The sequence below is a fragment of the Haliotis rubra genome, unplaced genomic scaffold, assembly GCF_003918875.1.
Source record: "Haliotis rubra isolate DU_JTF1 unplaced genomic scaffold, ASM391887v1 Scf269, whole genome shotgun sequence".
NCBI classification, from domain to species: Eukaryota; Metazoa; Mollusca; class Gastropoda; order Lepetellida; family Haliotidae; genus Haliotis; species Haliotis rubra.
Genome location: NW_025766769.1, coordinates 535,973 through 548,499, shown reverse-complemented (window position 1 = coordinate 548,499; position 12,527 = coordinate 535,973). Strand labels below are relative to the sequence as shown.

The window sequence follows — 12,527 nt, the reverse complement described above, 5'->3', positions numbered from 1 at the left end:
TAACCCTGTCACTGTTGTAAAAGTTATAACCCTGTCACTGTTGTAAAGTTATAACCCTGTCACTGTTGTAAAGTTATAACCCTGTCACTGTTGTAAAGTTATAACCCTGTCACTGTTGTAAAGTTATAACACTGTCAATGTGTAAAGTTATAACCCTGTCACTGTTGTAAAGTTATAACCCTGTCACTGTTGTAAAGTTATAACCCTGTCACTGTTGTAAAGTTATAACCCTGTCACTGTTGTAAAGTTATAACCCTGTCACTGTTGTAAAGTTATAACCCTGTCACTGTTGTAAAGTTATAACCCTGTCACTGTTGTAAAGTTATAACCCTGTCACTGTTGTAAAGTTATAACCCTGTCACTGTTGTAAAGTTATAACCCTGTCACTGTTGTAAAGTTATAACCCTGTCTTTGTTGTAAAGTTATAACCCTGTCACTGTTGTAAAGTTATAACCCTGTCACTGTTGTAAAGTTATAACCCTGTCACTGTTGTAAAGTTATAACCCTGTTGTTGTTGTAACGTTATAACCCTGTCACTGTTATAACCCTGTGTTGTTGTAAAGTTATAACCCCTGTCACTGTTGTAAAGTTATAACCCTGTCACTGTTGTAAAGTTATAACCCTGTCACTGTTGTAAAGTTATAACCCTGTCACTGTTGTAAAGTTATAACCCTGTCACTGTTGTAAAGTTATAACCCTGTCACTGTTGTAAAGTTATAACCCTGTCACTGTTGTAAAGTTATAACCCTGTCACTGTTGTAAAGTTATAACCCTGTCGTTGTAAAGTTATAACCCTGTCACTGTTGTAAAGTTATAACCATGTTGTTGTAAAGTTATAACCCTGTCACTGTTGTAAAGTTATAACCCTGTCATTGCAAAGTTATAACCCTGTTGTTGTAAAGTTATAACCCTGTCACTGTTGTAAAGTTATAACCCTGTCATTGTAAAGTTATAACCTAGTCTTTGTTTTTAAGTTGTAACCATGTCACTGTTGTAAAGTTATAACCCTGTCACTGTTGTAAAGTTATAAATTTGTCACTGATATAAAATTATAACCCAGTCGTTGTAAAGTTATAACCCTGTCACTGTTGTAAAGTTATAACCCTGTCACTGTTGTAAAGTTATAACCCTGTCATTGCAAAGTTAAAACCCTGTTGTTGTAAAGTGATAACCCTGTCACTGTTGTAAAGTTATAACCCTGTCACTGTTGTTAAGTTATAACCCTGTCATTGTAAAGTTATAACCCTGTCGTTGTAAAGTTATAACCTAGTCTTTGTTTTTAAGTTGTAACCATGTCACTGTCATAAAGTTATAACTCTGACACTGTTGTAAAGTTATAAATTTGTCACTGATATAAAATTATAACCCAGTCGTTGTAAAGTTGTAACCATGTCACTGTCATAAAGTCATAACCCTGTCACTGTTGTAAAGTTATAACCCTGTCACTGTTGTAAAGTTATTACCATGTCCCTGTTGTAAAGTTATAACCCTGTCACTGTTGTAAAGTTATAACCCTGTCATTGTTGTAAAGTTATAACCCTGTCACTGTTGTAGTTATAACCCTGTCACTGTTGTAAAGTTATAACCCTGTCACTGTTGTAAAGTTATAACCCTGTCTTTGTTGTAAAGTTATAACCCTGTCACTGTTGTAAAGTTATAACCCTGTCACTGTTGTAAAGTTATAACCAAGTCATTGTAAAGTTATAACCCTGTCATTGTAAAGTTATAACCATGTCACTGTTTTAAAGTTATAACTATGTTAATGATTCTTCACATGACCTTTCATAAAGAACCCTACCGTCAAGCGTGTACTCTTCCGCCTTGTCTTGTCGAGCAGCTGAACCAGTCAGGGGGCGGGGCTGGGCGAGGTCACCCCCTGTGTGGGCGATCAGATCCAACACCGCAACATCATCATCATCGAGGACTGCAGCAGTGAATGAGATTGGTGCTATAACATTTTTTCAGTTTCATGTCAGTATTACATGAGAAGTCCTATACAAGGCGTAGATGTACCTCAACTTTCAGTCAGTATTTTAAATCTGATTAAGCAACTACAAATGTACTGAAAATACACTTTGCTGACTCCTTCAGAATTTGTACTGAATATCCAGTTGCTTGTCTGCTGCCCTCAACATCACTAATGGACAATTTCACTGATCTAATTTCCACTGATCTACCTGTGGGTCACTAATTTCCACTGATCTACCTGTTGGTCACTAGTTTCCACTGATCTACCTGTGGGTCACTAGTTTCCACTGATCTACCTGTGGGTCACTAGTTTCCACTGATCTACTTGTGGGTCACTAGTTTCCACTGATCTACCTGTGGGTCACTAGTTTCCACTGATCTACCTGTGGGTCACTAGTTTCCACTGATCTAACTGTGGGTCACTAGTTTCCACTGATCTACCTGTGGGTCACTAGTTTCCACTGATCTACCTGTGGGTCACTAGTTTCCACTGATCTACCTGTGGGTCACTGGTTTCCACTGATCTACTTGTGGGTCACTAGTTTCCACTGATCTACCTGTGGGTCGCTAGTTTCCACTGATCTACCTGTGGGTCACTAGTTTCCACTGATCTACCTGTGGGTCACTAGTTTCCACTGATCTACCTGTTGGTCACTAGTTTCCACTGATCTACCTGTGGGTCACTGGTTTCCACTGTCATACCTGTGGGTCACTAATTTCCACTGATCAACTTGTGGGTCACTAGTTTCCACTGATCTACTTGTGGGTCACTAGTTTCCACTGATCTACCTATGGGTCACTAGTTTCCACTGATCTACCTGTGGGTCACTAGTTTCCACTGATCTACATGTGGGTCACTAGTTTCCACTGATCTACCTGTGGGTCACTAGTTTCCACTGATCTACCTGTGGGTCACTAGTTTCCACTGATCTACCTGTGGGTCACTAGTTTCCACTGATCTACCAGTGGGTCACTAGTTTCCACTGATCTACCTGTGGGTCACTAGTTTCCACTGATCTACCTGTGGGTCACTAGTTTCCACTGATCTACCTGTGGGTCACTAGTTTCCACTGATCTACCTGTGGGTCACTAGTTTCCACTGATCTACCTGTGGGTCACTAGTTTCCACTGATCTACCTGTGGGTCACTAGTTTCCACTGATCTACCTGTGGGTCACTAGTTTCCACTGATCTACCTGTGGGTCACTAGTTTCCACTGATCTACCTGTGGGTCACCTGTTTGGGTCTACCTGTGGGTCACTAGTTTCCACTGATCTACCTGTGGGTCACTAGTTTCCACTGATCTACCTGTGGGTCACTAGTTTCCACTGATCTACCTGTGGGTCACTAGTTTCCACTGATCTACCTGTGGGTCACTAGTTTCCACTGATCTACCTGTGGGTTTCCACTGAGATCTACCTGTGGGTCACTAGTTTCCACTGATCTACCTGTGGGTCACTAGTTTCCACTGATCTACCTGTGGGTCACTAGTTTCCACTGATCTACCTGTGGGTCACTAGTTTCCACTGATCTACCTGTGGGTCACTAGTTTCCACTGATCTACCTGTGGGTCACTAGTTTCCACTGATCTACCTGTGGGTCACTAGTTTCCACTGATCTACCTGTGGGTCACTAGTTTCCACTGATCTACCTGTGGGTCACTAGTTTCCACTGATCTACCTGTGGGTCACTAGTTTCCACTGATCTACCTGTGGGTCACTAGTTTCCACTGATCTACCTGTGGGTCACTAGTTTCCACTGATCTACCTGTGGGTCACTAGTTTCCACTGATCTACCTGTGGGTCACTAGTTTCCACTGATCTACCTGTGGGTCACTAGTTTCCACTGATCTACCTGTGGGTCACTAGTTTCCACTGATCTACCTGTTGGTCACTAATTTCTACTGATCTACCTGTTGGTCACTAATTTCTACTGATCTACCTGTGGGTCACTAGTTTCCACTGATCTACCTGTGGGTCACTAGTTTCCACTGATCTACCTGTTGGTCACTAATTTCTACTGATCTACCTGTGGGTCACTAGTTTCAACTGCTTTACCTGTTGGTCTCTTCTGTAGCTTGTTAACAAACTCGGCCCTGGGGTGGGTGGCCTTCTTGGGAGGGTCATGTTCTGGTGGGTGGTGGGTCATCTCTGTAGCTTGACTGGAGCTGAAGTGTATGAGAGCTGCCTGACGTTCTCGGTCCCGCACGCCACGGTCATCTGAACACAGGAACACTGCCTGTTATACAATCATTGGCTGGACCATATACGGACAATTTTAATTTACCATGTTCTGTGTCAAGACTAACATACAAACACTGCACTATTTTCTTGCATTACAGTTTGAGTCTTGTGCAGTGCAGTTTGGACCGTAGATAAACTCAGCACTAAATAAACTGAGCACTCCTACAAACTGAGCATACACATAAACTGAGCACTTAGACAAACAGAGTACATAGTTTAACTGTGCATTTAGATAAATTGAACATTTAGATAACTGAGCACATAAACTGAGCACTTAGATAAACTGAGCATTTAGATTAAATGAGCACTTAGATTTCTATGAGTCAACAATATAAGAATGTCTGTTAGGATATCAGTAGGTCTGATGAAAGTAGAAGGTCTATGGAGATATCAGTAGGTCTGTGAGGATATCAGTAGGTCTGTTAGGATAACAGTAGGTCTGATGAAAGTAGGTCTATGGAGATATCAGGTCTGTGAGGATATCAGTAGGTCTATGAAGATATCAGTAGGTCTGTGAGGATATCATTATGACTATGAAGATATCAGGTCTATGAAGATATCAGTTGGTCTGTGAGGATATCAGTAGGTCTGTGAGGATATCATTATGACTATGAAGATATCAGGTCTATGAAGATATCAGTAGGTCTGTGAGGATATAATTATGACTATGAAGATATCAGGTCTATGACGATATCAGTAGGTCTGTGAGGAATTCAGTAGGTCTGTGAGGATATCAGTAGGTCTGTGAGGATATCAGTAGGTCTGTGAGGATATCAGTATGTCTGTGAGGATTTCAGGTCTGTGAGGATATCAGTAGGTCTGTGAGGATTTCAGGTCTGTGAGGATATCAGTATGTCTGTAAGGATATCAGTATGTCTGTGAGGATATCAGTATGTCTGTGAGGATATCAGCATGTCTGTTAGGATATCAGTAGGTCTGATGGTATCAGTAGGTCTATGAAGATATCAGTAGGTCTGTGAAGGTATGAAGTATTACCCAGCTTCTGTAGACTGGGCAGCATATGGATGAGGTAGAGGCGTGAGTCGGGCTCGCTGCGGGTGATGGGGTTGAGGCGGAGGTCCAGCTCCTTCAGGCTGGTGTTCATCTGCAGCCTCTTCAGCTCCTCCAGACTGTTGATGTTGTTGTAGTAGCTGCTGCAGTTAAGGCAGTGTGGTGACTCACCACAACAGACATACTTCTTGCCCCCCAGTCCAGGCTGATACACCTCTGTCAACGTTTATTGATCGGGCAAGTTCATGTTGGGTAATATGTATCTTTGCACGGAATAATTAATACATCACTATACCTCTGAGTTGACATATACATACTAAGCTGTACAAAGACACCCCTTGTAACCATGGTGACATACATATCCTGCATGCGCCATGGAACCAGACACCCCTTGTAACCATGGTGACACACATATCCTGCATGTGCCAGGCAGACACCCCTTGTAACCATGGTGATAAACATATCCTGCATGTACCAGGCAGACACCCTTGTAACCACGGTAACATAGATATCCTGCATGTGCCAGGCAGACACCCTTGTAACAACGGTAACATAGATATCCTGCATGTGCCAGGCAGACACCCTTGTAACCACGGTGACATTCATATCCTACATGTGCCATGTAAACAGACACCCCTTGTAACCATGGTGACACACATATCCTGCATGCGCCATGGAACCAGACACCCCTTGTAACCATGGTGACACACATATCCTGCATGTGCCAGGCAGACACCCTTGTAACCATGGTGACATACATATCCTGCATGTGCCAGGCAGACACCCTTGTAACCACGGTGACATACATATCCTACATGTGCCATGTAAACAGACACCCCTTGTAACCATGGTGACACACATATCCTGCAAGTGCCAGGCAGACACCCTTGTAACCACGGTGACATACATATCCTACATGTGCCATGTAAACAGACACCCCTTGTAACCATGGTGACACATAACCTGCATGTGCCATGTAAACGGAAACTACATGTTAAACCTTTCAGCAGCAAGGATACAGATTCAGTTTTTCCAGCAGTTTGAGATTCTCTAAACCCTGCAACAAATCATCATAACATGTTCGTAAGAATCAATACAATGGGTACTACAACGACGTAATGCTTATATACCATGACATAATGCTAAAAATATATACCATGACGTAATGCTTACATACCATGCCATAATGCTTATATACCATGACGTAATGCTTATATACCATGACATAATGCTTATATATCATGACATAATGTTTATATACTATTCCATCATGCTTATAGACAGTCAAGTCTCGTTAATCCAACTTCTGTTTATTCGACAATCGGCTTTATCCAACACTCTTGTTGGTAAAAAATTGAATAAACGTAATTTAGTCTCGTTAATCCGACATTGTGATCAACTACCCGTAAATACAATGCCACGTGTCACTCAAAATGTTACGATATGCAAGGAGCAATGAGGATTATGAACACAAATTCTGCCATCTGACGAACATTGTATAACTGCCGTAAAACTGGAAGTCAAGTCTATTTACAACTGCAGAGGGAGCAATCGTTTTGTCATTTTATTGTTTAAACCCATATATAAATGCAAGAATTGATGAAGGTTTTGTAAATGTTTAATGAAAATAGGAATTGGTTTTGAAAACAATGAATACTCCTTACGAATATTAACATGTGATTGAAACAAGCAGTTTGATTGGCTAAAGAAAATGCCTGCTTCCCCGCACATGTTCGCTTCAATAAAACATTCCGTGTTTGCGAAAGGCTAAGTTCTCTTGTGATCTAAAGTCGATAAACGATCATGGTCTAAGAGGATGATTCCCAACACTAACTACACACACACACACACACACGCTTAATATGAATCATGATTGTCCTGTTTTTTACCATGAACGTGATTGGTACTCAGAATTCGATAATCTGACATCCTCGTTAATCCGACAATTTGCTGTGCAATGGACGATGTCGGATCAACGAGACTTGACTGTATTCTGCCATAATGCTTATATATTATGGCAAAATACTTATATACAATGCCATGTTGCCTATATACCATGCCATGTTGCCTATATACCATGCCATGTTGCCTATATACCATGACATAATGCTTATATACCATGACATAATGCCAGTGTAACATGACATAATGCTTATATACCATGACATTATGCCAATGTACCATGACATAATGCCAATGTACCATGACATAATGCTTATATACCATGACATAATGCCAATGTACCATGACATAATGCTTATATACCATGACATAATGCCTATATACCATGACATAATGCCAATGTACCATGACCTAATGCTTATATACCATGACATAATGCTTATATACCATGACATAATGCCAATGTACCATGACATAATGCTTATATATCATGCCATACCATGACATCTACCATGACATGACATGCTACAACAATAAACAATGTCCCTGCTGACTGAGTTCCCCACCTCTAGGTTATCCAGAGCATTCCGGGACAGATCCAGGCACTTGAGGCGGCTGAATTTTCGTAAAGAATTCCCAATGCCGACAATTTTCTCATGATATGTCCCGGGAAGAGAGAGTGACTTGACATCTTCTGCAAAACAAAACACACTTCTACAGTGGAACCCTGCCAGTCCACAAACCTGTCTTTAGCTGTGTCCATTCAGTTATATAATTGGAAACAGCAATACAGATTATCAGGGTGAAAGTGTACTTGTTACCAGTCACCAAATTAAACTTTTTACCCAAAGAGCAGTCAGACTCCTTTTCATCACCAGAATAGCAGTGTGGTCATTGGTCATGAAAACTGCAAAGTATTAAAGGAACGTTTGAATTTTCCTGTGATCCTTAATTTGTTTCTCTCAGTATATTTTCAAGAAGTCAAATAGAATCCCAAGGAATCAAGTGATAGTATAACAGACAAACATAACATTGGCAATGTGCTCCTTGACTTCACAAAGTAATAAAACACAACAGGTTATGACAAGACACACATTTCAATTGTCATCGGACTCCAGGTATAGAAATAACTATATCGTGTGAAGGTGACGCTTTCCGCAAAGTAGTGAATTAGCAAAGGTAGTTCACAGTCACAATAGTCCACTCTTTATGAGTCATCAACACCAGAAACTACTACGCTCGGTTTCAATACCATCATGCATCATTCTTGAACAAAATGTATTGGCAAGAGTCAGTCCTGGTTTGAAGGTTTAACTTTAAAGACACTTGGGGTTTTCACCCAAACAAAATATGTATAAAGATGGTTAATTTTGCGATGGTTAGATGCAGACTTGACTTTTCCATGAATTCATGAATCTGGGGATCAGAAAGTAGTACTTCAAAAGAAAACAGGTGATGACAGGCTTGTTGTCAAAAGGGTGAAACATCATCTCAGACCAACAGGATCTTCCATGAGAAGTGGATGTTTTTAATCTTTTTTGTTACTTCTTCACCATATTGGGAAGTTTATAACTTTTAAATGCACGTTAAACCCCAAAAGTAAAATTCCTCCATAGTATAACAAGTAAAAACTTCAGAACAAGAATCTTGACTTTCTATGCTGAGATCAGTGAGTGAGTGAGTGTAATTTTATGCTTGACGAGCGAACGCTTTGATCAGTGAAGATCAGCTTCAAAATTGCTTTTGTGGCATTAAACAATATACGCTCACTTACCCAATGCTGAAAAATTATCACCCAGTGGTTTGTGGCTCCCCTCTATAAACTGGCTAACATTCTGAATGTAGTGAATGTTTGAGTCCAACATATTGTGCAACATATTCCGTAGTGGTGGGAATCATTTTTGATTTCATAATCGATCATCAGTTACAATCGGATTGGCCCAACCTATCAATCATCAATTAATAATCGATTAAATTAAATCACAAGAATACCCTCTAAATAATAAATATATTGCACAAGGTCATGTTTTTGTTATTGTCTCAGACTTCTAAAGGCAAGCAAGTACAGTTCAGAGACAGATGGTTGAACATGTAGAGGTACACAAAAGAAAAGAAATGATTTTTGTTGTTTCATGGTTTATTATTTACCATCAACAGCATCAATTATCAACCATTCAACAAACAACAGATCTTGTCAGATGTCATAAACACACTACACGACAAAATGCCCGTGACTAGAAAAGTGAATAAGAAACATTCAATCAAGGGGAATGAAACCTCCACTCCAACTTGTACATCTGGGTACTTCTGTTCTACTATTACTATTTATTTAGATACATAAATATGGATACGTAAATACAGGCGTTATTCGCCAAGGGAAAAGCACAAGAAGTGACTGTCTGCTCGCTTTACCTCGAAGATCGAGTTTTACGTATTTAAACTAATTAAAGTCATTTCAAAGAAAGGTAATATCGTATATTACCGTAGATAAGCCGTATTTTGAAGACCAAAAAAGGCAGCCTGTAGTAGAGGGTTGGCTTATCTTGAGGTAACACTTTCGTAAAAAAACAAATTCTGGACATCATATCATTACGCACAAGTATAAAGAGAAAACGACTTTGTCAGTGAAGATGTCAAATTTGTAATTAAACATCACTAGACAAGATTATTTACCTTTTAAGTTGTAATTTGTTTTTGCTAGGCATTGTATTATATGTATTATATTTATTAGCGTGTGTATTTGTCTCATAGCCGGAAATAGCAATTAGTTGTGCACACGTTTCCCGACGATCTTGTTGAAACATACCCATTAATATAACAGGATGAATTCTGATGCAGTGATTGGGAAAATATAATATCTAAAACTATTATTTTACCAAGAGAAATATATCTTAGCATTGTGTAATATTACTTACAGGTTTTGCTCTATAAATGAAAAATATGTTTAATTAATACTAAGGTTATACGGACCCTCATGAACATGGTAAGCGGAAGTTGTACGCTCATGGATTTCTGTGAATAATGCGGATAGAAGTTATACTTACTGGTAACTGCCAATAGTGCCATTTGTCTTGTGGTCTGAGTTTGGTATTCATTACTGTTTTCATAACAATTATTACCGACAATTGTCTATGAAACTTTGCAATCGATTGTCTCGGGAAAGGGTAGCCAATCAATTTTCGATTATAATCGATCATCGGAACACCACTAACGGCTTGCCCTCATATCGCCTACAATAATAATAATGGCCAGTTCTACCACCCTTATCATAATAATGGGTATTACCCAACGGGCTGTTAACATTGAACAAACAGATCTTGTACATTGTCTGTGTAACATGACTTACTCATCTACTTACATTAGTATCATTTGATCAACCATACGTTTTTATCGTATAAACTTACTCACCATATTAATTGGGATACTTTGATCAACCATACATATGTCTTTGTAGCATAGACATGACTTACTCGTCTTCTACTTTTATTATCTAAGCTGTTTTTTCTGTGTTAGCAAGACCTGCTCATCTCATCTTATTCTTTTTTGCAATGTCGTATATAAACCTCTGCAAGTTTCACACTAAGCGTCAAAATGGCAAATCTTCAGAGGGCTGAGTTCGTTACTTCACAGAGAGGCGGTCAACAAGTGCTTCATGCTGGACACTGCTACAGACGACGCCAGATTTCCCTGTAATATCTGGAACCAGCACGAGAACACTGGACCTCGCTCAACAACCACCAGGAGGGGTTTCACAATGGACTAAAGAAGAGAATACCCTGGTCACATCCAAACATTTGCCAGTTCATAAAAGAAATCAAGAAGAGTCAGACAGCAGATAAACAGTTTAGACGACATACAGGTCTTGGTGGTGCTGTGAAATGCTGTGCACATATTGACAAGGACAGAGATGCCCGAATTGAGAGACTAACTCTACACCTTGCAACTGGACGAAAACCTGTGATGCAGTTTCTAGATGCAGTTGGACGCTTAGTGAAATTACATTAATTGTTCTGTGACTGAATTATCACCTCTGATGATGATGACTGTGATTGACTTATGTGACTGATCATGGTGATGATATTGGTATTGTAACTTGTTGAATATATGACCTTATTAAAGTATAAATCATCAGTGCAAGAGTTTATTTTCATTAGTCGAGGTATACTAGTACCTCATTAGTGGAAGAGTCTACTTTTCTAAAGGTATAACAGCATTTACGTGATGTGCAGTCAACCCTAAATTTGTTTTGATAAGGGTGTAGGCGATATGAGGTCAGACCCCACTAACTACCGGTAGTTGCTTGTCTTATTGACAGTATTGATACTGCTCTGATGTAAAATTCTAAATGTGCTCCATCCCTTCAAAACAAGGAAAGTAGGACAAGTCGGGATCCAATTATTAGATAGACAGGATAATTGTATATTCCTTTGCGACTAACAAGTTTTGGGACTAACAACTTTATCATGCTTATTGTTCCCCATATCACTTTATTAAATATGTCAAGAATTATTGGTTTTCATGATCTGGACTCTTCAACTTGTGCATGACATCACTTATCATGCTTATTGGCTCACTGACTTGGTTGACATGTCATCGTATCCCAATTGCGTAGAACTATGCTCATGATGTTGATCACTGGATTGTCTGACTCCAGACTCCATTATTTACAGGCCACTGCCATGTAGCTGGAATACCGCTGAGTGTGATGCTAAACTAGACTTACTCACTCACTCTCCTGTAATATCTTAAAATATCTGACATCCACTACGCTTGGATGTTATTTACCCCTGCATTATAAATGTGGCCATTATCTTAGAGTTCAAGTGTTATGACTGAAGAGTGATTTATGTCCAGCACCTAGTACATAATCCGATTACGAATTTCGCATGTGTAGGCCTTGTGCTGGGGTCCCACCGCCTGAAGTGGACATGTTTTGGCATGTATTTTCGACATATTCGCTAGAAATGCAAAACATTAATAAAATCACTTATCACGAATGGAGACCTTTCAAATTGTGATCACGACATCGTAACTTGGATATCAGAAAGTGAAAGATACGAGTGTTTATTGTTGGTTATCCAAGTGCAAAACAAAAACAAACCGATTAAAATTGACAAGAAGTGACCTACATTAGCAACGTATCAACGATGCTGCGTGTTCCCGGGCGAAAGGTACACGGACACAGACACAGGAATTTCATAATGGAAAAATCACAGAAATACTTAAAAAAGTAATAAAAAATATTTACCGAGATTGTCATGAGACAAACTGACACGGCTTCGTATAAGATCCTCTGTCAAAGTAAGCGCCATGTCTAAACACTAAGCGTACTTTTCTTCAGTATTTGTTTACATTCCGATACCTAACACGAAACGAACAGAGTGAAGCGAGTACATTTCAGTTG

At 39.6% G+C, this 12,527-nt stretch overlaps 1 protein-coding gene across 1 annotated transcript in view; it reads right to left on the bottom strand.

The window, feature by feature from the left end:
* LOC124280507 (centrosomal protein of 72 kDa-like) overlaps nucleotides 1–12,459 on the bottom strand; it is a 34,457-nt gene extending 21,998 nt beyond the window's left edge. The window contains exons 1-6 of the mRNA XM_046716446.1: nucleotides 12,372–12,459; nucleotides 7,690–7,817; nucleotides 6,241–6,278; nucleotides 5,207–5,361; nucleotides 4,025–4,186; nucleotides 1,799–1,924 (exon numbers count right to left, since the gene is read on the bottom strand). Of these exons, the coding sequence (XP_046572402.1) occupies nucleotides 1,799–1,924; nucleotides 4,025–4,186; nucleotides 5,207–5,361; nucleotides 6,241–6,278; nucleotides 7,690–7,817; nucleotides 12,372–12,435 (673 nt within the window). The 5' untranslated portion in view covers nucleotides 12,436–12,459. The remainder of the gene's footprint in view (nucleotides 1–1,798; nucleotides 1,925–4,024; nucleotides 4,187–5,206; nucleotides 5,362–6,240; nucleotides 6,279–7,689; nucleotides 7,818–12,371) is intronic.
* Between the last annotated feature and the right edge of the window lie 68 nt (nucleotides 12,460–12,527).